Source organism: Eutrema salsugineum, unplaced genomic scaffold (genome assembly GCF_000478725.1).
Source record: "Eutrema salsugineum unplaced genomic scaffold, Eutsalg1_0 scaffold_13, whole genome shotgun sequence".
NCBI lineage: Eukaryota > Viridiplantae > Streptophyta > Magnoliopsida > Brassicales > Brassicaceae > Eutrema > Eutrema salsugineum.
Genome location: NW_006256885.1, coordinates 3,468,923 through 3,494,062, shown reverse-complemented (window position 1 = coordinate 3,494,062; position 25,140 = coordinate 3,468,923). Strand labels below are relative to the sequence as shown.

Sequence of the window (25,140 nt, the reverse complement as noted above, 5' to 3'; positions counted from 1 at the left end):
GCGTACAAGCTCCGGCGATGCATGGCCTCCTTGTTATTGAAGAGAGATGATATGATTTCCATTAGCAATAACATGCATGTTTCATGCACCATTTTACGATATTTTTTTTTTTTGGTTAAAACTTTTTAACTACGATTCTTATATATTATATATATCATAAGATTTTTATATATGTACGTATGTACCTTGTTTATTCCACTAATCGATTGCCTCTATTCGTAGTAGAAAGTATTCGGAGAACTCTAAAAAAAACTAGTATGGTTCCCCGCAAAGAATAACATGCATTTATAAAGAACAGAAAAAAAAAGAATGCCATTCACAAATTGAAAAATGGTAAATTAAAGGAAAAAAAAAAGACAGAAACTGGACTTCAGTTACAGGCTCTGACGTTTGAAACGGGTTTCTAGGCCCAATATATTTGATATTGGTGGGCAACCTATGGGCCCTTAGATTTCAAGGATTTGTCGGTTCGACTGGTTGTGTCGCAGACATAATTTGACTGGTCTGGTCTGGTCTGGTCTGGTCTTACGTCTAACTTAAAAAAACTCCCTTGTATAATAACAATCCTCGTCTTTGACCCAAAAGAAAAACAAAAGTCACGAAAATTATTAAGATTTTCAAATTTATTTGGGCAGAAAACTCAAAGTTTGTTATAGTCTATGTACATAAATCTTATTCAAAAGATGATGACGGGTAACTAATATACGAGATTAATATTTATTTACAGTGAATAGTTGGCGAAAAAAAGATATAAATACACGTATTCTTTCTATGTGAAGAGACAATAAACGTGTTAATAGACCATAAGGTGAATATGTGTAACAAGTCAGATTCATGGGGCCATAGTATTATTTTGGGAATGGACCGATTAAATTCAATGTTGTCTGTAAGTGGGATGTGAAGAGCTCCCTACCAATCAGACACATCCATGCCTTATGATTTCTCTATAATTATTGATTTCATTGGGAACATAAAAATTGAAGTTTCATATTTTCACAATTTCGTTATTGATTCGATAGTTGTGACTTTCTATTGAATGGAATGGTAAGAAAAAATAAAGTACCACATAAAATTTTCGAATCTGGTATTAATACCCTAATATACAACACAATACAAAGTGAAAATGTTGACCGACAAATTATATGTGGGGCAATGGAGGATTTAGACTAATTTTTAAATGAGAGAAGAATAAAGGTGTAACAAAACGAGGTTGTTGATGAATTTGACGGGATGAGACAAAAAGACGTTGACGAGAGCTTCTTTAAGCGCGGTTCATCGTAATCAGACACTTGGGGTTAATCCAAAGTTTTTATTAGTTAAGGGACTTAATCAATATATTTCATTGCGAGGAGGGAGGAGACTTGAGAGAGCGGTTCTCGTTGAAGTCGTCAGTTTTCAGATATTTGTAAACCGGGCCTGATAGATTTACAGTGATTAAATTGGGGCCGAGTTTTCTCAATTTAGGACAATATGTGTCGCATTTGTCTTTGTCTACCCGATTCTGTCATGTTCTTGGTTTTTCTTGTAATTTCAACTAAAAATTACAAATGTTTAGTTTTGTACTTATGAAAAAAACCAAAATTATCCTACGAACAATAATGTTGTAGTGAGGGCCACAGTATATTTAATATTTTACGAGTGCAAACTCATAAGAAACTGAAAATGAGGGGATCTACTTAGAATAAAAGAATATTTGACCCATCTCTCTGCGTCGGTGACGTGAAGCTTCCCTGCTGGAGAAAAAAGCTCACATGCGTAATATCAGCTATATTTAGAACAGCAACACATGTCCGAACTCTATATCTGTTCGAATTCAAATCTGCTGTCCTTTTTTTTTCTTAATTTTAAAATCATCACCAGAATATTATTAATATATTTCGTTTTCAAAATCCAGAGACTCTCAGAATAATACCATTGATATTTCGATCTCTCCTGAAGACAAAAAAAAAAACTGGAAACTTCGACGAATGTAATAATTTTTTTTCCTTGTCCTGATTTAGTCTTTTGGAATCGGTCTGAACTCGGACAATTAATCCGCCATTTTCTCCTCGGTCTGAACTCGGACAATTAATCCGCCATTTTCTCCTCGGTCTCTCTGCTCATATACTTCAGTATCGGATCTGGGTCTCCTTCGCTTTCGATTCAAGGTAGAAAAAGTTTCAAATATTTTTCTATTTTATTCACACCTTTCGTTCGGATTTTTTTTTTAATTCTCTCTGTCTCATTCGAGTTTTTAAAATTGTTAACTGTTTCTAATCTGAGTCTGTTCTTCATCCATCATTTGATTACTCATCACTCACCAGTAATTTCGATTTAATAGAGTTCGAATTCGGTTCAAATATTTATTTCACTTCTTTTTAAAAATTATATGTTTTTCCCCAAAGTCACGGCATTGGAAAAAAGGAAAGACACAGCTGTTCCTTGCTTCATGCCCGAGATTAAGCAAAATAAATATTTCCCTTTTTATAAAACAATTATTTTCGAATCAATGCACTATAAAATTACCTACTTTTGACAGTAACTGAATAAAAACATAAATCAAACTTCAAACTCTTTCTTCAGCCTCTTTAATCCTCTAATCCAATCTCTACTTTTTTTTTTGTTGGCTTTATCCATCTCTACCACGTGATTTTGATTCGGTAATTATCCATATTCTGCAATATGATTAAGCATTAAAGTGTTTTCTTTTATCGATTGGTGAAAAATTAAAGTTTGTGATTTTGTTTTTACAGATTGTGGGGTATTTTCTGGAGACGAGGCGTTAGCTGTAATTCATTGTTTACTTGCTATTAAAGGCGACACAAGCGAGAAATAAAAGAAAAAGTATCTCTCACACACACACACACACACATACATATACAATATATAGATCGATACACATTTTGCGTCTTTCTGTGTCTTCTTTCGTCTCTACTGGGAATAGATCTTGATCGTAAGAGATCGCTTTCTGAGTTTCGATTCTGATCGATAGTGATAAATTGAGTTCTCTTTCGGTTTTTTGGAATCTTGTCTTTGAGTGGGAATCCCATCTGGTTAGATAATGGGAATGAGTCTCGATTTCGATGTTGATCTCGAGAAAGGAATCGTCGATTGCGACAATGTTTATACGAAATCGCCGGAGAAGCCATTGATACCGACGTCTCCAGATAACAAACCGGTAAAAACCGGAGAAGAAACCGTCGGTTTATTAGAAGGCGATACAAGTCCGGTTCAATGTGCGATCAGTAAACCGGGATGGGGAAGGAGCGATCGGAAGGAGAAACGCAAGAAATCAGCGTCGAAGCCTCCACGGCCGCCGCGTGGACCGTCGCTGGACGCGGCCGATCAGAAACTGATCAGAGAGATCGCTGAATTGGCGATGCTGAAACGCGCGAGGATCGAACGAATGAGAGCTTTGAAGAAATCTAGAGCTGCCAAAGCTGCTTCTGCAGCTTCTTCTCTCGGCAATGTCTTGGCCACTCTTCTGACCGCTATCTTCTTCTTCGTCCTCGTTTTCCAAGGTATGATTTTTATTTTACAATTGCGTTTGCGTTTTGCGTTTGCCATTTTTTAGCGTTATCTTATGTGTGTCTGTGTCTTTTTTTGATAATTCAGGATTGTCACCAAGAGCAGCCGCTAGCTCCGGGAAATCTCCCTTAGTAGACGCCGGAAAAGCCAGTGGTGGTTTTGTTTCGGTTCAATATGCGGGAATTCCGTCTGCGAGCGAACCTGATGGAGGTTATACCAGACCGGGTTTAGCACAGAGATTCCCAAAGTATGTTTTCTATATCTTGTTTAAGAGCAAGTGATAGATATATCACAAACGTTTTTATCTTTAATATTCTCTAATCTGGTTGTGTATGTATTTTGCAGTTTACTAAAACCGGTTCCTGGTTTGGAGAACGAAAAGAAGATAAATAGAGTTTCAGAGTGAAGCGTAAAACCAATGGGCTAGAATTGGACAATTCCATATTGGTTGAGCAAACCATGTATCGGTTTAGATTGTCGGTGAACCTTGTTTTCGTACCGATAAATTTTCTTGGGCATAATCGGCTGCTTTCTCGGCGGCTATGAAACAATAACTAGCCGATATTGGTAAAGAGTGGTTTTGTAATGTTTTTCTTGGAATAAAAATGAGAGAAGTTACAAATAACCAAACCGGTGTTATATTTTCATCTGTATTCAGTGATCACGGTACTCTATGATGATACAAATTGGGATCATATTAGTAGTTTTTGAATTTTTTTAATAATGCAAAAGTAGTATCCAAATTTTGACGAAATCAAAACGTTAAAAAAAATATATATATATATGAAATCAATTATCGGTGTAGCCATTTTTATATTAGAAATCACATGCTAGTGATGCTTGCAGTTGAAATTTGAAATCAATCATTAAAAATAACATGTATATATTTGGAGAAACAGAATCCATGTGGCTGTATCTAAACACTCCCACTGAGCTTTAGAGACAACTATTAATGCTGTGCAAAATTAATTGAACATGTGATTTCACGTGTGTGTATTTCAAGTGTCTATTATTTCTGTTTCGTTGCTGTCTCGAATACTTCGTGGGCCCGTGAATTAAGGCCCAATAACTCCTAATTTAAAGTCACAATCTACTCCTCAACTAAAAAAAATGTGTATTTGTGAATAACAACATTATGAGTTCGAAATTTCGAGTTGGTACGTGGTGACTCCCGATCAATCTACCGTGACCGTGAGTTAAGTTTCTTTCTCACTAAATGTGTCCGTCGCATACGTATTTTTTTCTTCTTCTTGAATATTCTCTAAATTTGAACTGGACGTAAAATGATAATCATATATCAAACCAATTTATATACTATGAAAACTATATTAAAGGCAGAAAAAGCTCGGTCCAAAATCATCAATAAATGGTCTGGATTAAGTTGGTTGCTTTGAAATTTCCCCAAGTGTATCGTATCATTTTGTATATGATTACTTTTCTTAGTTTTAAAGTGGTTGATTGCTAAATTATCGATTTTCCAGCAGGATTCTTCCGACTTTATTACAGTAGTAATTTGCTCGTGTCAATAATTACAAATAAATGTATATATTTATATAGTTTTTCAAAAGAAACAAAGATTCTTAACGACCATTCATTAGAGACTTAATAACAGAAATCGCCACGTCACAAAGATTCCTAACAGCCTTGTTTCTCGCTGTAAGAGCCAGCGAGCTATCATCGTCGGCGCCGGAATTATTGATCCCTTTCTGGCAAGAATCAGTCTGTTTCTCAGCGTCTCCGAGCACATACGCCGCGAATCCAAACTCCCCTCGCCGCATTGCTTCGATCGCCTGAGGAATGTTGAACTTGACCACCGGCCGGTAAAGCTCCGCGCACTGAGCCAGCGCTCGCTCCGCCGCCGGATCGTGTGAAAGTCTGATCAGCGATTTGATGTATCCTAAGGTATCAGTCATGTTTCCGAGCACGACGGTGGCCATCGCCGAGGCTAAGGATTTGGGATCGGAAGGTGAGGGAGTGAGAGGACGGAGAGAAGCTTCACAGAGGTCGCAGAACGGCGTCGCTTTGCATATTTTGTCGATTAGGTCGTCGGAGGGTTGAGCTAGCAACGGCAGGAGGAGGAGGAGAAAGAGGGAGAGAAACGGTGGTGTTGCGACGGCGGAGGATTTCTTCATCGTCGGAGATATTGACAAAAAATTGATGTGCAGATAAAGGGATAAAGACTTGTGTCTTGTGTGAGTGCTACTAGCTAGCTCTGTTTCTAGGCTTTATATAGTAGTTGCTATTACAATTTTGTTATATGTATAGTAATAAATGTGAAAAAGGTTACAAATAATTAACAATTATGTATTTTCTTTTGTACAATGAGACAGACGCTTTTTACGTGTCGTTACATATGATTTTCGTTATATATCGATCAATCGATGTCAACAAAGATTAATGACTTATTAAGGTCGATATAGTTCTTATAATTCCACCCGTGACGAGGCTTCGTGATCAACTAATTATATTATGGTTTTGATATAATATAAGCAGCTCTCCGTATGTTAGACTATTAACCTCAATTTTGAGTATTATTAATTAGTGTGAATTGACTGATCCACTGCCTAATTTTTGCTTATACATGGGCCTGTGTCTGCTATTTAGTTTTTTTGTTTTGTTAGACACTTTATCTTTTTTGGTTATATGTGGTTGTTGGCACAAAAACAAGAGAAAGAATAAGTTATGTGGTGAAACGGGTCCTATATGAGTCGGTCCATATACGACAAACATACCATTATACATTAGTTCACACTGTACCAGACGTCGACCAAATAATTTCAATATACATTCATCAAATTTTTTATAAGAAAATACTAGTGTGGGGCTGTGTTCTCTCGTCAAACGATATCTGGCTCGTGAATGTTGGTATATCCCGTGAATTCGGTTCTAGAAAGTTCGTGCCCAACTTTGCCCGTGTACGATAACCGGTTCAATCAGTTCTACAGTCTAGTATCATCGGTTTAGCATTCTAGTAACGGTACAAACTTGAATTAATTCGATTCATCCCGGTTTAAGTAGGCCTGGATCGACCATTTCAACGTTATTAATTACTACCATATCTTCTTCTTCTTCTTTTCGCTAAATGAGCCATTAGTACCATATTCTACAACAAAACATTATTATTTAATTTAATTTTAAGTTAGATAATAAGTATCAGAGTAACATTCTGACGATGGCTCTGGTTACATCACACATCTTTTCCATTTTCTGGATCAAGCCGGTTAACGGGGACTGGCCTTTAGCAAACCCACTTTCGCAGACGGAGGCTTCAACGCCGGCGTCGACAATTGCATCCTCGGCGAACTTAGGGTCTCCTTTGAGAGCTATAATGGCTGTGTGGACGTCGACGTCTACGATGATCTTGTATCTCTGATTACATTCATCCAACGGCTGTTTCAGCATCGGTTTGGTTTTGTATGCCACGTTGATCTGCCCGAGAGTTTCAGTCCCAAGCGCCTACTATGAACAAAAAAAATGACGTATTTACATTTTAACCTCGAAAGCTTAATCTTTTTTGGACAAATAACTTTAAATTGTTACAAAAGTATACCCCATTCTTCAAATATTTTTGTCTAATATTCGAACTGAGATTATGGTCAGAGAAAGAAAGAGAGAGAGAGACCTTGATTTTGTCAATGAGGATGAGAGCGAGACCGGCGGTGTCGGCGGAGGAGCTACGTGGATCGGAGCGGAGGAGAGAGACACAGAGAGTGTAGTCAGGTGTCTGTTTGCATGTCTTATCGATTATATTTCCCATCGCAATTCCCATCATGGCCATCATCACCATCATCATCATCATCGTCTTTATCATTTTCATCTTCTCTATTCAAATTAAGTATCTATTAGTACTAATATATATGAAGATAAGATGTAGTGTGTATATATATATATGTATATGATTGTGAGTCGTGTAAGTAGTTATATAATTTCATGCTCAAACGTTTTTGTTTTTGTTTTTTGGCTACGATGCGTCTAACCTTTTTAATGCACATTCACGACGTGTCAGTCTGTAGTTATCTGTATCCTCTAGATGCGGAGAGAACAGTCAAAATAAATAATAAATAAAGTTATCAGTTTATGATTGCTCTGGTCATATGTGTAAGAACATGTATCAAATCTGACCAAATTATATATTCCATAATCATATGATTTACTAGTCAAACACATTCAATTACAGTAAGAAAGATAATAAATGCTACTATACGAAAAATGTTTGTGCTCTTTTCGTTTAGTCAGCGAAAAAAGGTGCCTTATAAATATGATGGTCTTTGATCGAAAGAGGTTAATGGATAGTATATTCTTGTTTATTTCGAAACTTAATCACAATAATCAATAATTCTGTTGATCTTTTTATTTATTTTCATACTATGTATATGGTATGCTGTCTCAGAACTAAAGAAATCCATTAATTTGGTCAACAACCTACATAACTTACGACTCTATAAAATGCCAACTTAGATTGAAAATCAAAATAAAAAAAAACAAAAAATGGATAATTTCATGAAAGTAATCGCTATTTTTGTCATGTTTGTTGAAATCCAAACAGCCTTGTCTCAACCAATTATACCCCCTGGGGGACCTAATGATGTTATACAGCAACTCTGCAAAAGAAACCGTTATCAAAGCCTATGCGTCTCTACGCTCAATCTTGATCCTAGAAGCAAAACCTCATCAAATCCCCAAGGTATAAGTTAACATATAATTCTGTTTTGAAAGAACAATTACTGATTCATATATATATATTGAAAGAACAAATGACGAAATCATTATGATATTTGATATAATTCACATAAACTCTGTCATCAGCTACTATTGGCTCTCACATATATTGCAAAGTCATGTAGCTAACAAATAGCATATACTTTTTTATTTAAATTTTGATTGATTTTTTCATAATAAAAAAAGAGCTTGCGTCGATCTCAATCGATGCGACGACAAAGAAAGTGAACGAGACGCAAGAATATCTCATCTCCGTTATTAAGACCATCAGACGCCGTGAAGATTGGGAGATGTACGGAACATGCATTGAGGAGTACGGCGCGGCGATTCGTAGGTTTTTACCGGCGACGTTGGCTGATCTAAAGGCTAAGAATTATTCACAAGCGATGTCTAACATGAAAGACGTTGTATCGGCACCGGGTATTTGTCAAGACCAGTTCGCCGGAAAATGTCCGTTTGCGTTGACCGGACGTAACAAAGCCGTCCATGATATCGCCGATATGACTGCTGACATCATCAAAACTTTTTTTGTCAACTAGATTATAACTTTTTTTTTGTCTTTCCTATATTCGTTTTTTTTTTGTTGCTGCGAATGTTGCAAAAATTTAAACGGAAAATGAATAAGGTATTCAATAAAAAATAAATAAGATTTCAATTAACGGAAACAGATAACTTTTTTAGATTATGAAAAAAATCTAAACCATTATAGCAGTCGCAGAAGCTTACTAAAATCCAACAACAAGGTAAATGCTAACAAATTCTTTGGAAGAGATAATTTTTTTTTTTTTTTTTTTTGCAAAAAAGTAAAACAAAAAAGAAAATGAGCAAAGACTCCAGTTGCAACAAAGAAGATGATTTTTTGAATATAGAAAAACCAAAAAGCAAAATCCAAATCAAGTTTTAGCTTTCTCAACAACCAAACAAGAAGACATATGTATTAAAATCAAACTTGTAATTCTGCATCTTCTCTTTGACCTCGAGGAACCGGAACCAAACTTGGAAAATAAGTGCAATGCTGCAAAGGACGATGACAGAGCGCAGAATCTATTTGGACTTTGCTGATCAGCTTGTTTTCCCCCAAAACATAGATCCAAGCCTTGCGATTTTCATCGCAAAAGCACACGACAAGCCTTTTATCGTCAATGAAGTAACTTGGGTCAGTGTAAGTCTTGTTCTGAACTAAACCTGGAACCTCAGGAACAGACACAGTCATAAACTTCATCCAAACCACATCATCACCATTCGTAACGTTAACCTTGTCTTTGGTCACCCAAACCTCAATCTTCTTTGTCTCGTAGCACTGCTTTAACAACGAAAACCCATCTCCCTTAAACACCCTAAGGACAAGAGCATCGCGGAGATGGTTCCTCCCACATGGTAGATCACAGAATCTGAAGAACCCTTCCCTCAAAAAATCGAACTTCATTAGGTAGTACAAGGGATCATCAACGTTTTCATAAAAAACAATCCGAAACAAAGTTCCATTCAACGATACACCACTTGGGGAATGTGACATAGGGCCTTTTTTCCCCTGATCACGACCTTGAGATCTAGAGTGGATGTTTTTCCAAGCATCCGAGGCAAAGTCATAGACTCTCCAGACGTTAGGGTCGTCTACTTCGTCCTGGTTATACCAAAGGGTCTTGTAAAAACGTTCTTCAACTCTCTTATTACTATCATAACCTATGCCATCTAATTGAATTCTAGGGTGGCTAGCATCGGTCTTGATCCAGCTAGTCTGATTCAACCACGGGTTCCAAACCGCGGCTCCTTTGGCTTTGTCCATGCTACATAGCAAGAACTCACCGCATTCAACCAAATCCTTAGGTATCTGATATTCTAAACCGGGAATATTCAAGGTCAACTCACGCACCATTATCTTGGGATCGATGCTTACCGAATAAATCTTGGATTTGGTCTTCAAGATGAATCGAAACGTCGACTGGTGGTTGTTGATGAACGTCTTGTCGTCGAAGAGAGCGTTCCATGGTTTTGATACGGTTCTGAAGCGAACGAGAGATTTAGGTGGAACACGAGAGAGTATCTCTTCAATCAATTCCCGTGGAAGCTTCTCCTCGTGCGCCGCTGTCTCTTTGCTTTTCTTTTTTTGATTGAATCCAGTATCCATTTCTCCATTCATAGGGTTTCAACTGAATTTTCGTTAAATATATCTCCAAAATATTGATGAGATTTAACAAAACATTAAATGGTTAAAGATATTCACGTCACACATGATCATTGTTGATAAGTATGACACGTTATTTTCCCTTAAACATTAAGTTTCTTTTTTCTTAACTAAAAAAAAAACAATGCGGCTTACCGACTAATATATAACAGGACTCGAATTATAAGTTATGTAAAAAACAGAAGAACAATAAAAAATACAAGCTGATATATAAATCTCTTTAACTAAACATAAACTGGTGACTTTAAGAAAAATCTTCTGTGATTTGTTCAGTTTAAGTATGTGGGACAACGAATACATCTCTTGTAATTTTAGAAACGGACAATCAAAAGAATGAAATTTTTAAAAGCATACTAATAACTCTGCCTAACGTTATTTTCATATCAATATTTGTATGCAATCTGAAAAGTGAAGACTAAAGAACTTTTGAGCCTATAAAAATCCTCCGTCAAAATGAAAAACCAGTCGCCACGAAAATATATAGTCCCATATCAAACAATAAAAATGAATAATATCATGAAATTATTATCTATTGTTTCCGTGTGTATCAAAATCCAAATAGCCTTGTCTCAACCAAATCAGCCTACTCCGGGACCAAACTCTGTACGAGAACTATGTAAACTAAACATTTATCCAAGTCTATGCATCACGACTCTCAATCATGATCCTAGAAGCAAGAACGCAAACGGCCATGGTAAGATACTAAATATTATCATTATCTAGTTTTATTCGCCTGTCAACTATTTTAAAGATTAACCAAAAATAAGACTTGATTAACAATTCGTGAAAAAAAACGAAAATAATTTATACTTGTGTGAAATTATGAAAGTAATTTGTCATTTTGTACTATTCCCTTGTATGTATATATATATCTTTTTGTATATTAGGGATCGTTTATTTATTTTTGTTTGTTGTTCATATAAAGGACTTGCATTGATCTCTGTGGATGCTACATCAAAGAAAATGAGGCAGATGTTAAAATATCTAATCTCGGTCCGTAAAAACATAAAAAACCGTCAAGACTCTACGAGGTATGATACTTGCATCAAGGCCTATGACACGGCGGTTCATAAGTTTTTACCGGCAGAGTTAGCTGATTTGAAACTTAAGAGGTTCTCTCAGGCAATGTCTGAAATGAAAAGTGTTGTGTCGATGCCTGATTATTGCGAGGGGCAATTTCCCGAAACTTCGCCGTTGACCGATCGTATCAAAGCCGTCCATGATATCGCCGGTATGAGTGCTGACATTATCCGATATTTGTATGGAAATTATTGATTTAGTCTTGTTTTTGCAATTATTGCAAAATGAATAAGATTTGTTTTTCTTTTTAACTTATGAATAAAATATTTACTTTCCCTTAATATCAATAAGAAGAATCTTTGATTTATTATATAGATGGCAATGCGTATTTCTAAACTAGGAATTATTCCTCGCAGAAAATGAACCGTATTGGGCCTCATATCCGGCCTATTATAAGTTTACCCCAGTTTACGGCCCAAACAAATTGAACGTCTACTACTCGCACATATTGCACGTGTACCTCTCTTGGAGAAAATGATATCGTAATTATGATTATTTACCATCTTCATCAAAACCACCTTACTTTCGCTACGAACCGTTCGATGTGGTGCCATCTCATCAATCCTAGTAATAGTTCAGATTGAACGGCTGAGATTGAGTTTATTGGGTTCTACTGCTAAAGCTGGTTCGAACCTTCTGCTCTCTCTTTCTCTCTCGCGGCCTTTCTTCTCTCTAAGAAAATATTCTGGAAACGTAATTCTCTTTGAAAGTAAGATGGCGCCTGTAGAAGATGATAAGAAAACCAAGGAGGAAACTAATGTTCAGGTTCTGAGCGATGACGACGACGACAGTGAAGTGAAAGAAACAAACGAAGGTGGAGAAGAAGTTACCGGAGACGACGATGAAGAATTCGACGGTGGAGAAGAAGACGATGACGATGATGATGATGACGATGAAGAAGACGATGACGACGATGAAGAAGAGGTAGAATCACTTGGGTTTTATTTTCTAGTAGAGATATTTTTTATGTCCGGAAAATATGCTACTCTAGATATTTGATTTGAGGTATAATCCTTGAGAGCAGAGTATAGATCTAGTGTTTTCTGCTTAGCCTTAGGTCTCAATACACTCTTAATCTTCGTATTAGTCTCGATTTTCGCCGAAGACAGATTAGATCTGATTCCAATAAACAACAATTCTGAAATCCTGGAAAAATTATGTGTTAAGGGCAGAGTAGGGTTTATCCTTTTAGTCTATCTTTTGTTCTATGGGTAAATGGATTATAGAAAACGAAAAGAAAAAAAGCTTTGAATATATTTTGAATTCGAAATATAACTTTGGTCATGGTTTAGTCGTTCTTCTAAAATCTGCAAAAGGTTTCCCTTTAATGATGAAGTTCAAGTAAAACCTAAAGTAGTGCTATCTGTTTTTTTTTTCTTTTTCAAAGGAACAATAAAAAAAAAAAATCTTTTGGGTGCTAATTTCTGTCATTTCAGAGTTTTCACATGAGAAAATTCCAAAATTATTGGAAGTAACCATTTGCTCTGTTTGGTTTCCCCCAAATTAAAGTTTAACTGCAAATCATTGAGCATGTTTTGGTTGATCATATTATATTCAAACCGTGCAGGAGGATCTTGGGACAGAGTATCTAGTTAAGCCGGTTGGTGAGGGTGAAGACGAGGAGGACGCAAGTGATTTTAACCCGGAGGAGGATGGTGTGGAAGAAGACATCGATGAAGAGGATGACGAAGACGATGTTGAAGAGGACTGTAGCTTGTCTGCTGGCAAATCTGAGCCTCTGCCCAAGAGGAAGAGGGTTGCAAAGGACCAGAATGAGCAAGGAGCTGTTACCGCTGATGACGATAGGCCTTCTAAACGGTAGTTTTTTAACTTCAAACTGATCTCAATCCAAGAAAGAAATCGGAACTGGATTCAAATTTCACAGTATTTGAATCATTTGGTGGGGTTTCATGTAGTTTCTAATTTAGTGGTAATGTTGCTTTTGAGACATTATGGATCGTTGTTTCTTTATGTTCCCTGAGACAGCTTCAAACAAGTCAAGTTTCTTTATCTTTCCTTGTTTTTGTAGTTTAACGATGCTATTATCAATAAAATAAACAATGTGACCGTAATATCCAAATCATGACCCAAAAATCTACAAACAGCTCTAACCTCCAACGTTAACTGTTCTCCGGTTTTCTCTTCTAGCGTTATTTGACTGATCCTGTCCTTGTTCCAGTTCATCACCCCCATCTTCTTCTCCTTCGTCTTCTTCATCTTCATACAACACCATAACGACATTACCATCATCATCTACTTCGTACTCTACATTATCACCATCTTCCTCTTCCTCATCATCTTCATCATCATCATCAAAGTCATCGTCGTTCATACTTGCCCGAACAGAGTGAAACTCGGGTGGAGGAGGGCAATCTTCTGTAATGGCCTCATCACGTTTCATCACAAGATGCCTAATCACCCTTTCATCACTATCTAACAATCCCTTGAATTCGTTCAAGTACTTCGCTTCTATCTCAAAGTTCATCAGTATATAATGTGCATTCTCTGCTTTCTGTATTTTATATGCCAGTCTACGCATTCCCCAGTCACTAAACCTCCAGACTTTCCCCTTCTTCTCCTTCAAGAATTCTGAACATCAACAAACACAATCACCGCTATAACTAAAGGAACCGATATAGATTGGATACAAATTTTTATTCCCGAGTCCTACATGACATCTGGTGGGTGCATATACGAACAAAGGAGATTGAGAAGGGGAAAAAAAATTTAACCTTGCACTTTCTCATTGATGCTTTCGACTTCCTCAGCATGTTTCTCATGAATCAAGTAAACCACCTCATAGTGCCTCACTGCATAAACACAGGTTATACATCATCAAATGAAGTAATGATATCGAACGATCTCAGAATCCATAAAATAGTAAAGTATCAGTGTTTGATCATATTCTAAGGTACCCTCTCGGCCATCTAACGAAAACATTTTGCATATTTCCAAAAAACACTCCTAAGGTTAAAAGTGCCATATCCTATATCTTCCATTAACACCCTTTCTTCATCATAAAGTTGAGATTTTACATAAATCATCATATATTTAGACGGGAGCAGGAACAAGGGTAATTGCGAGCTAATGAGAATCAGAGAAACTGGCTTCCAGATAACGTGTAAGCACATTAAAAGTACACTAAAACGGTTTAAAGAAGATGAACTTACTCCTTTCCTCATTCAAGTCGCTCTGGAGCTGAAGATCCAGAAACTCATATAGCTCCTCTGTGCAAATGATAAGAAACAAACAATTCTCACGACCAAATCATTTTGAAAAAAACCGAAACCAAACGCAGATAGTTTAACACATTATCAGTCACTTACTTTCTTCAGCATCAGCAAAATCGGGAAGTAAATCACCTTCTTCATCGATTTTCTTCTGCAAACCCAATAAAAAAAAAAAGTACATAACTTTAGCATCAATGATGGATCCGAAATGGAGGTTAACAATGATAATTAACTCAGAACCAGAGAACAATTTAGAGAGCACTACAATACAAAACAGCATATGTTCTTAGATTTCTACATACTTAGACTGTGCTGGGAAAATACAACTAAAATTCCACAAAAATCGAAACCAGCTACAGAGATAAGAGATTAAGAAACTCTAACCTCTTTAAGAAGAATTGATTCAGGAAAAGGACCAGTGGCTTCGTCTGGCCTAGCTGAAAAGCTATGGTTGTCATCTTTCTTGCTTTTCTTCTTCTTCGCCGCCGCGACCAAAGGAAGAGATTTAGATCCTCTGCGGCCGAGACTAAGACTCAGACACACGCGCGACGGGTTTATGAACGAATCTCGACCGTCTATTCTGGGTCTGAGAGACACCAGAGACGAAGATGTGTGCAGGAGTGACTCCATTGAAGAAAGCACGAATCAGGAGAAGGAGGAGAAGGAGGAGAAGGAGGAGAAGAAGGTTTTAGCGGAAGAGCAGGGAATTTGGGTTTTGGATAAGAATACTTATTTTTAATTGGACCTTTTTGCTATCTATCATTTCCAAAATCGCCCCATATAGTTTCCAATTTTCAGAAAGATCACTTATTTAGTTATTTTGTAATCGTCGTGCTAAGTGATACAAAATTGGTAAATAGCCGTAAAAAAGACTGTATATAAATTACAAGTGATAAGAAATATATCAAAAGATAAATAATTCAGTTGGTACTTGGTAGAAATCATCGTCAATTTCGCCAGTACAATAAATATCGATAAAACTAATTTATGGATGGTTATCTTTGGTTAATTTTCATTGCACCGTTAGTAAACCTGAATTATAGGAGGGTTAGGAGAAAACAGAGTCGATGAGTTTTTACGGGACCAATTCTATCAGCATTGATAATAGATAATAACGATATAGAGTCGATATTATCAAGTGAATTTCACTAAAACAAGTTATATTATGTACTCACAGGATAAAGAAACAATCTAGTGTGTGTGACCAATTGTAGTTGTTCAAAAAAAAAAAAGTGTGATCAATAGTAGATGTGTATTTATTTTTTTCACACCACGTTCGTACATTCATGTGATTCTTGTTATCCAATATATTATTATTTATTAATTATAAGATGGTTGGATAGTGGACATAGAACAGTAGCATGTTAATCTGTGTTTGGAATGATTAGTTATGCATGCTTTATTTTATAATCTGTAACAAAACAGGAGTATATGATATGAATATGATGATATCTAAGGGCGTGACGGAAGTTCTTGACCGTTGATAAAGGAACGGAAAAGCGCGAGGGCTTCTTCAGGTTTATTGAGAGGAACCAAATGTCCAGCTCCTCTCACCGTTACAAACGTTAACCCTCCGTCGTACTCCGTTATCCTCCCTCCCACCTAAAGAAACAACAAATTACAAACAGAAAATTGGACAAAAAATACCTAAAAACAAATGTAGAATCTACGATGATGATTTAGGCTAACAAAAAAAGATAGAGAAAATTGTAATTTTTAACTAAACACTAGTTTGGCTAAAAAATCATGTATTGACTTTTAATTGACCAAAAAACAGCTGAGTATAAATCAACGGTAACTTTTTATCAAAAAAAATAAATCGACTGTAAACAATCATTTTCATAATGAACTGTAACCTGATGATTGTGGAACCAAGATCGCCACTCAGATTTGACGGAAAGGCCTAAAGCTTCAACACAGTACCGACTTCCGATCACCGGCACTCTCCCGTCGGCGTCTCCACTGTTACACACTTACAAATATTACATAATCTATCCATTTTCAAGCTTTAATTCCAGCCAAAAAAAAGTGAGCAGAAAATATTTCTATAGAGATGTAATCCAAAGAGACGTACGTACGATAGTTTGGTGTATAATTAACGGTGGGTTTACTTCATGAGTCTCGTGTTATTTATATATATATATATATACACATATATATATATATTTGATTTTCTAAAATATCACAATTATTTTAAGAAGGGTTGTGGAAAAAAAATTATTTCCTACGAATGATTAGAACTCATTTTGAATGCCTAAGAACAACTCTTAAACTATTTAGTAGTATTTTTGAAATTTGTCAAAATTTGTGAAATTTGTAGAAAAATAAAAGAAAAAGTGAGTTATTTAAAAGTACACCATAAATTAAACTAATACTGTACGTATGTTTTATGTTAATGGTGTTTCTTCAAGAATCTCGTGCATATTATTATGTTTGAACGAGGATTTCTTGGGTTCATCTATCCATTTTCTTAATAATTAAAAGAGTAGATCAGCTGGGACAAAAAAGAAACACTGAATTAACAGTGAAAAAAACACTGAATTAAAACACCAACTATATAGATATAGTGTATGTCGAGTACCTATAAACCCATATCTTGAGACCAGCTTTGATGAGCTTACTATAGGTAGGCAACATTGAGGAGACCGTGAATTTGTACGTTTGCAATATCGAAGCACTGTAATCACAGTAATAATAATATAAATAAAAAGAGTATGACTAAAATTTAACATATCAACCTTGTTTAATATACATAATAATTTGGAAATTCAGACCTATTGTATATAATACTTACTTGCAAACCTTCCACCTTGATACAGCTCGGGTAGTGGCATGAAGAGACGATCGAACATCGACTCTGTTGAAATATTTTTCAGCGTAATCAGAGTAACAAGGATCGTAACCTTCAAACCATCTCACTCTCTTGAACCAGTCTTTGATCGCTGGAGGCTTAAAATCTCCTGCACCTAAGAAGGAAGCTCCTGATGATGAGCTATTGGTAGTGCACTTGGGAGCATAAATGTTATAAATATCGATCTCTTTGTATTTTTCGAACATTGTGTTCATGGCGACGTTGCATGGCTCCGACCATTTCGAAGACTTGAAGTCGCAGTTACGTTTTGCAGTGTCGTAGAGACTGTCGGAGATCACTGCGTGGCTCCATGCGTATTCTAGAATCCCTTTGTTATCGTACTCGTCGTCCGTCAATGGATTTCCTACCTAAGTTGACATAATAAAGAGGTTAAAATTTTATAATAGCTTTGTTTAATACACAACGTACGAATATGCGAATTTTCAAAAATGGCGGTGAAACTTCTATTATATATGCTACGGATTACCAAACGGGTCTAATATATTAATCAATCTATGTTGATAAATATAACCTTAAAAAAAAAAAAAAGAATCGGTAGCATGTATTGGTTTAACGTTACACTTTCCTCGTGCTCATAATTAATAGTCGCAATCGCGAATATATGGTGATTGGTGACTATTGTCTAATATAATAAATAATAATACGTACGATGAAGCCTTTGAGATTAATGATGGAGTCCTTTGGTTTAACTTTGTTTCGATCGTATATAAGCTCGGCTAGCTGAGGTGCGTAGTGACCTGTAAAGTGTAAACCCATACCATTCATATTCTATACAGTTTCCTTATAATAATTAAATAAAATCCATTTTAGTTCCATTATTCAGTTTTGTACTTGTTTAATCCAAAATCCTTTTCTGCTTGATTGGTTGATGTTCTAAATCCAGATATATATATATATATATATTTATATTTATATAGCGAAATCGACAACTCGAGAAAAACATAAACATGAGAGTAATTAATTAAGCTCACCGGCATAGCTTTCACCAGCAATGAAGAAATCACGAGACTTATATTGGGGATACCTTGCAAACCAAGAAACCAGGAAGTTGTATGCATCTTCCGCTGTTGCAGAAAATTATCACAGTTATTTCTTAAAATTAAGTTTCATCATTCCACTTTGTTTGGACTTTTAACGAGAATTTTTTTTTCTACTAGTTTAAATAATAAAAACTTTATTTTAAGAGTTGACCATGCCATCTTCTTGTCCACTTACTTACCAACGAAACCGTCGTTGAGGTTATCCAAATCGGAAGATGAGTTGGTGTACGAAAATCCTACTCCAACCGGTGATTCTAAAAACAACATATTTGCTTCTGCAATTATATCAACAATCATTTCGTGATTATTTTAATTATAAAAAGTATCTTAATGATTGGTTTAATTAGAACCATAATTAGACATACAGTAGTTAGAAATAAAAGAAAAATGATTAAAAAAATAAAAACCTTGGACCCAAGAGTATTGATTGAATCTAAGGCTTGTCCCATTTTCAACAATACGAAAAGGTCCTAATTCAGATGCTGCTCCATATCCAATAGAAGAACATCCAGGACCTGCGCGACAGACTCATAAACAAAAAGAAAATTAATATAAAATTCGAATACTAATTAATATATAAGTGTACGACCTATTACCTCCATTGAGCCAGATAACTAGAGGTCTTATTGAAGGAGCTTCAGACAAGGCTTCAAAGAACCAGAAGAAGAGTGATCGTGTATTTTCTTGATTCACGCTTACATAACCTGAGAAATGAGATATCTCTGGATTCACTGGTTGTTCCGGAAGATTTACTACTTTGTCTGAATTTTGTGCTTCAATGTTATAATCTTGATGACATAATGATAACAATGATAATGAGATGATTAGCAGATAATTTGGTCTTTTTCTCGCAGGAGTCAAATCCATATCAGGTTTTTGTTTTCTTGGTTTTGCCTTTGTCTAGCCTGGACTCGGGATTGTATATAAATAGTACATATGGTGATTTATTGGGAATGTTGGTTGATTGTGGAAAGTAGAGTATGTGACCACAAATGCTAAGGATAAGTTTTTACAATTCCTATTTTATTTTATGTCAAAATTGTAATGAATGGAGGCTGAATTTGCACTTCTGAGTTGTGAACAATTCGTTTGATAACTCATTATAGTTTCAATCTTGTGGTATAACAAGTAGACATAATTGAAGTTCATCGAGAATTTTTTTTTTAGTTTAACTACAAATTAAATTAATTATTGCCAAGTTCGATCATATTTTAAACATCACAAAAAGTAATATTGACATTTAAAAATGTTCCTTAATTGTTACATAAATGAAAAAACAGTAGTAGTACTCTGTTGTTTTCAAATTCATACTGTGAGAAATTAGATAAAATAAAGTTTAGATCTGATAAAAAATTCAAGTGAATAGGTATCTATTAGACGTCACTCACTAGTTGCAACTAAAAAGCCCTTAAGATCTACATATTTTATTTTGATGGTTAGAAAAAAAAAAAGAAACTTCGTATTTGTTCGCATACTAATGTTTTTTCGAATTTTAGTAAGGTTTGAGATGGCCGTGATGTGCCAAGTGTTTAGCTCCACTTATTATCATGTGACTGGCACTAACTCACTAACGAAGAACCAAAGTCAATAATGAGATTCCACATCTTACAACTTCCTAAAGGCTTAGCCTCATGATTTAGTGAACTCTCAGCTTTCTGCTCATAATGCATATGATGTGGATATGTTATAGAAAAGATCCAAAATATTTACCCCAAAATATATCCAGAATTATTTATATATACCATGAATAACTAATCGGTGTCAATATTTTGTGATAAATGACATTTCCATTCGAGTTAGTCAAGAACGACACTGTTGGCGTCGTTATCTAACAATTGAAGACAAGCACTAACACTAGTACCTAACCCTTTCTTCCTAGAACAATCAAAACTTTAAGAGCTATTGTTAAGCATATATATGCCTTAGGGTATTTTTGAAATTATTAGACATGATCACCAAAACCTTTTCATCTTCGTATTATATATGACTTATGTGTTTAGTTGATTCAGAAACCATCTCATGCTAAAAAGCTTCTAGACGCATTGATGTTTAAATAGTAGACGCATAGAAGAAATCCAACGTAAAACAGCTAAAAAAAACGTTCAATATATATATAAACTTAGTTGTGCATGTTTTGCTATGATATATATATATATATATTTTTTTTTTTTTGAATATGTTATCATGCGGACACGGATGGGTCGTAGTGGAGTGGAGGAGGACAGATTTATCCACTAGATCTGAAAGGATCACGTAATGTTTGTCACCCTTTCATACAGAACTTGAATCTCTAACTCGAATCTCTTCTTTGGGACATGAAATGCCTAATATCATCGATCCCTTTGACCAGTGATCAGATTGGCCTCGGATAGCACCAATCGAGATTATAACGATGTTGGCTAATCTGTCAAGAGTGGCATATATATGTTTGCAGTGGAGCTAACGAAATTTTAAAAATCTTAAGACCTTTTCCCTTTTTTTAATACTATTAGTTAATTATATCACTCGTTGTAAAAATATTCGTGCAGATTGCCTCGTTAAGAGAGCAAGAACACATGGTCGGTCATCTTTCATCCTTAATAAATATGTCGTGGTTCTTTGTAGAGGAGAGTCTTTTTCCGTTAAATCTTTAAAAATCTAACTCCCACTAATATCTTCTTAATGAAATAGTGCTCCAAAAGAAAAAGCGGTGGAGAGATTATGTGATCTGATCGATGTATAAGTATATATAACTTTTATTTTGTTTTTTCGGATATAATTTTTGTTGTTCGATAATTAAAATGCAGAGAAAAATTCTTATAAAAAACTGGTAAAATTGTCGATGCTAGATTTACTTCACATGAAAATGACTGTTTAGTAAATTTGGGCATGTTGCTTTTACATAAGCAGTTGATTAAGAAGGTAAGTTGATATTGGTTATTATGAAATGTAGAAATATGATATTGACTAAATAATTTATTAGATATTCCAGAATGTAGGCATTGAAACTGAACGGTAAAGCATTGCTGTAGAGATGTGGAAGAGATGCTGGTGGCTGTAGAGATGTCAAATTTCGAGAAGGAAAATCACCCCAGAAATTTGCTCAGTGTTTGAAAAATCGATCTACTTGAAAAAAAAACAAGAAAATTTCGATAGCATTCGTTACTTTACGATGGGCTGATAATGGGCTAACTAAATGACAACTAAATCCTAGTATCTTCTTCCGTAGACTCACTGATATTGTGATTGTTTATATGTTTCCATTCCATAACAAAAACTGAAAAATATCGTATCCCTCTGTAAAATAAATATTTAACTTCACATAATGAATATTCAGAGCAATTCTTGGAAATTGCTATAAATTTTTTATGTTTCCTCACTTTTTACATGTTACATCACAGTTTTTCTCTACCAGTTCAACTAGATATTGATAAGTTATGGGACCAAAACTAGAATTGGTGAGAATGTTGAGGGCAAGTAATCAAAATTCTCTGAACTGAAACATAGTACAAACTACAAAGAGAGGAACGGACGGGTTGATATGGGCAAAAAAATAAATGAAACAAAAATCATTACTCTCATTCTTACTCGTCATAAATTTAGGGGACCATCCCTTTTGAGAAATAAAGAGCCTTGTCCTGGTTTTGTATTTACCAAAAATGCATTTTTTTAAAAAAGACACCAAATTCTTTTATTTAGGAGTGAAGACCATAAACCACTAATACGGTATATAAACTATAAAGTATAAACTAATAATCACATTCACACATTAAACGATATATTGATTAATTTAGGAACGCAGGTCAAGGGATTCTTTTTGGCGTCATCAATATTGATATAATAATGATAGTAATAGTTATAAATTTATAACTTATAAGCAATGTATTTGATATTACTATTTATTGCATTACTTTGACCATCTTATGTCTTAGGAGACTGTGATTCTCCCGCACGCCCACAAAGTTTCTATTCCCCACAAATCTCAGATTTTTAATTACTTAATTTGAAATGACTCTTTTACGAGTTCGATCTTTCCTTAGCTTACTTCATTATTCAGTAGATGGATAATCTTTTTGAATATAGTAAAAATCTCCTAACTAAAAAAAAAAACACATTATAGAAAAAGAAACCTCTTTAAAAAGTTATACATTTGGTTTTAAAAAATGCACAAAGTTGATAAATAGAAACAAAAATACATTATATATCATCTTTTCTGGAGAATAACTATCGTATGTGAACATGATTTATTTTGAATTTTGAAAGTTAGTGTTTTTCTCTAGGATTGAGGAATTCCATTTACCAAGATTCTCTTAATTTCCTCAAACTCAGTCTCTTCACCAATTAGTGAATAATTATATAGCTATGAAGCCTAGTCCAACTAGAATGTATAAAAAAATTACGATTAAATCACGTAAATTAGAATATACTGTAAGTTCTCTTTACTTTAAGAATACATTTAACATGAGAAAACCAATTATAAAAGAAAAGTAGAAACTGTTGACAATTTAAGAAAGAGAAAAGTAAAATGTGACCTGTTGACTTTTGTTTCGCTTATTAGGACCAAAGAAACTACTAACTCAGAGGAAAGGACCACCTCCGGGCAGAACGGTCAGGTGTTCGGGCAGGTTGGTCTATGAATATCGCAACGATGACGTCATCAAGTTCACCTAAATAGCTCGTTTCAAGCAAAGACAACGCCACGATCCCTCGCAAAGGTCAGAATTGGGCCCGGCCCATGAAGGTTATTATCTTCTTCTTTTTGTGTGCAAATTAGGTTTGTTATCTGTTTTTTTATATAAACATCGCTTTAATATCACTCATCCGCGACACTTTCTTCATCAATCATCATCCCACCGTTTCTCAAAACTCTCTCTCTCTCTCGCTCTCTCTCTCTCTCTCTGAAATGGAACAGGGAGAAGAGCTCTCATGGATGACAAAAACGAGGCATGAATTTCTTCAAGGTAAATAAAATACATACATATATCTATGTGTGATGATGATATTGTATATGTAATGTGAAGAGTCAGGGTTTCCTCAGTTCGAAGTCATGTTTGTTCATTGTTGATATCTTAATGATGTAAAAAAGATTAATAAGGATATCTATAAGTACTGAATTATATAATACATAATATAGTGTAGAGGTGTCTATACATAGTCATTAGTTATGTATACATGCATATCGCATATATATTTATCCACACACTTTCGCTTCTTTCGATTTACGAAGAGGAGGGTTCTTAGTCATCGTCATTCTTGGCACATATGTTTATCACAAGTATGAATATGCGCAGCTTAACACATGCTACAGAGTGATATATAAACATGTGTATATAGAGTGATACATGTAGTTAGTTGTGCACAATCTAGCTCTCTTATGTACACGTATGGTCTGGAGTTTTGAAGCTAATATAGTATAAGACTCAAAAATTCAAAAACAATATCCAATATTTGGAATCACATAATATACACTTATAATCGTGAAGAGTAATCAGTTTCTTTTTTTATATTTTGGTCTCTGCAGGCAACAACAAAACCATAACCATCATGACGCATAAAGATTATTGGGTTCTTTGTGCTGACACATTATGTTTCTCTTTGGAAATCCAATTTCATTGATAATCCGGTGTTATCCCTACCTGAGCATATTGTTTCCTTAAATTTTTTTTTTCTTTTCCTAAACTCAATTGTTTCATTCCTTTCTTCTTTTTTCTTGACCTTGTAAGGCCTTTTCTTGACCTTGTAAGACCCCATCCCTTTCTAAGTGTCTCCATCTTCTATCGTTTTACAAATTCTCTACTATCTCTTCTTGGTGTAGAATATGTATGTATATCTACCCTTAATTCATCCTAGTCATCTTCTCCTACCTTGTCTATCCCTTCTGAGCTAATCCTTGCATCTTTTTGTTTGTTGTTGATATATGTATGGTTGATATAAACTCCATATTGGAAATTAAGAACTTAACTTTTCTTTTGTTTTAACTTTTGTTGGTGTTGGTTATATTGCTGTAATAAAATTAAAAGAGGTGAGAAAAGTCTCGCTATCAAGGGGACTGCCAAAAGGCAATGAATAAGGAAACGGGCAAAAAGAATTATGCCTTTACTCTATCTTTTAAGGCTTTGGACAGGAATTTACTTTTGTTTTATGTGTTGTGTTTGTTTGGGTCTGACTGACCCCCAAAGGCCAAAGCCAAACCAGAGAACTCTCTTAATAAATATTCCCTCAGAATCATTTATTGCCCCTTTATATTTATATCTCTCTCTCTTTCTCTCACTCGTGACTATGTTTCTCACCTTCGGTACTAATATTTTTACCAGTCCTAGCCTTAGCATTTAGTTGTGTTATTATAATATAAGTTAGAACCGATTGATGGATGGGGAAGACCGGAAGTTAAATTGTAGACCGAAATGAGAGAAGTTTCAGGTGTTTAGGTCGTTCATAGAGATGACAAAGAAATAAAAATCGTTGTTTGCAGAAACGAGTATGTTTCAAAACATAAGCACAACTTGATAGATGTTTAATGTCTCAAAA

General features: G+C 35.1%; 10 protein-coding genes across 11 annotated transcripts; 5 read left to right on the top strand and 5 right to left on the bottom strand.

Annotated features, from left to right (window-relative positions):
- Positions 1-1,840: 1,840 nt before the first annotated feature.
- LOC18024435 lies at positions 1,841-4,134 on the top strand. Of its 2 annotated transcripts, none has more exons than XM_006406701.2 (4): positions 1,841-2,147; positions 2,733-3,500; positions 3,595-3,754; positions 3,853-4,134. In XM_006406701.2, exons 2-4 carry the CDS (start codon positions 3,041-3,043, stop codon positions 3,911-3,913), a joined length of 681 nt encoding a protein of 226 aa, XP_006406764.1. In that variant the 5' UTR covers positions 1,841-2,147; positions 2,733-3,040; the 3' UTR covers positions 3,914-4,134. The 2 variants fall into 2 exon arrangements, with proteins under 2 accessions (XP_006406764.1, XP_024015334.1); XM_024159566.1 differs by lacking the exon at positions 1,841-2,147 and adding an exon at positions 2,385-2,639.
- Positions 4,135-5,033: 899 nt separating this feature from the next.
- Positions 5,034-5,701, bottom strand: LOC18024434 (cell wall / vacuolar inhibitor of fructosidase 1). The gene has a single exon (XM_006406700.2). It carries the CDS (start codon positions 5,637-5,639, stop codon positions 5,088-5,090), a length of 552 nt encoding a protein of 183 aa, XP_006406763.1. The 5' UTR covers positions 5,640-5,701; the 3' UTR covers positions 5,034-5,087.
- A 921-nt stretch (positions 5,702-6,622) lies between these two features.
- Positions 6,623-7,377, bottom strand: LOC18024433 (cell wall / vacuolar inhibitor of fructosidase 1). Its single transcript, XM_006406699.2, has 2 exons — positions 7,130-7,377; positions 6,623-6,963 (listed from the first exon to the last, which is right to left on the bottom strand). Exons 1-2 carry the CDS (start codon positions 7,322-7,324, stop codon positions 6,661-6,663), a joined length of 498 nt encoding a protein of 165 aa, XP_006406762.2. The 5' UTR covers positions 7,325-7,377; the 3' UTR covers positions 6,623-6,660.
- Positions 7,378-7,995: 618 nt separating this feature from the next.
- On the top strand, positions 7,996-8,765 carry LOC18024432 (pectinesterase inhibitor 12). Its single transcript, XM_006406698.1, has 2 exons — positions 7,996-8,191; positions 8,413-8,765. The coding sequence occupies exons 1-2, from the start codon at positions 7,996-7,998 to the stop codon at positions 8,763-8,765; spliced, it is 549 nt and encodes a 182-aa protein (XP_006406761.1).
- A 404-nt stretch (positions 8,766-9,169) lies between these two features.
- LOC18024663 (F-box protein At2g14710) lies at positions 9,170-10,354 on the bottom strand. The gene has a single exon (XM_006406697.1). It carries the CDS (start codon positions 10,352-10,354, stop codon positions 9,170-9,172), a length of 1,185 nt encoding a protein of 394 aa, XP_006406760.1.
- Positions 10,355-10,915: 561 nt separating this feature from the next.
- Positions 10,916-11,686, top strand: LOC18024661 (cell wall / vacuolar inhibitor of fructosidase 1). The gene is made up of 2 exons (XM_006406696.1): positions 10,916-11,105; positions 11,337-11,686. The coding sequence occupies exons 1-2, from the start codon at positions 10,916-10,918 to the stop codon at positions 11,684-11,686; spliced, it is 540 nt and encodes a 179-aa protein (XP_006406759.1).
- A 410-nt stretch (positions 11,687-12,096) lies between these two features.
- On the top strand, positions 12,097-13,503 carry LOC18024662 (acidic leucine-rich nuclear phosphoprotein 32-related protein 1). Its single transcript, XM_006406694.2, has 2 exons — positions 12,097-12,415; positions 13,059-13,503. Exons 1-2 carry the CDS (start codon positions 12,206-12,208, stop codon positions 13,311-13,313), a joined length of 465 nt encoding a protein of 154 aa, XP_006406757.1. The 5' UTR covers positions 12,097-12,205; the 3' UTR covers positions 13,314-13,503.
- LOC18024660 (nucleolar transcription factor 1) lies at positions 13,479-15,452 on the bottom strand. The gene is made up of 5 exons (XM_006406695.2): positions 15,106-15,452; positions 14,818-14,872; positions 14,662-14,718; positions 14,224-14,301; positions 13,479-14,080 (listed from the first exon to the last, which is right to left on the bottom strand). Exons 1-5 carry the CDS (start codon positions 15,349-15,351, stop codon positions 13,599-13,601), a joined length of 918 nt encoding a protein of 305 aa, XP_006406758.1. The 5' UTR covers positions 15,352-15,452; the 3' UTR covers positions 13,479-13,598.
- Positions 15,453-16,000: 548 nt separating this feature from the next.
- LOC18024659 (serine carboxypeptidase-like 33) lies at positions 16,001-19,528 on the bottom strand. Its single transcript, XM_006406693.2, has 9 exons — positions 19,230-19,528; positions 19,041-19,148; positions 18,813-18,908; positions 18,565-18,657; positions 18,242-18,330; positions 17,516-17,940; positions 17,303-17,398; positions 16,578-16,683; positions 16,001-16,323 (listed from the first exon to the last, which is right to left on the bottom strand). Exons 1-9 carry the CDS (start codon positions 19,498-19,500, stop codon positions 16,174-16,176), a joined length of 1,434 nt encoding a protein of 477 aa, XP_006406756.1. The 5' UTR covers positions 19,501-19,528; the 3' UTR covers positions 16,001-16,173.
- Positions 19,529-23,492: 3,964 nt separating this feature from the next.
- Positions 23,493-24,824, top strand: LOC112088893. Its single transcript, XM_024159266.1, has 2 exons — positions 23,493-23,573; positions 24,134-24,824. Exons 1-2 carry the CDS (start codon positions 23,516-23,518, stop codon positions 24,226-24,228), a joined length of 153 nt encoding a protein of 50 aa, XP_024015034.1. The 5' UTR covers positions 23,493-23,515; the 3' UTR covers positions 24,229-24,824.
- Positions 24,825-25,140: the final 316 nt, after the last annotated feature.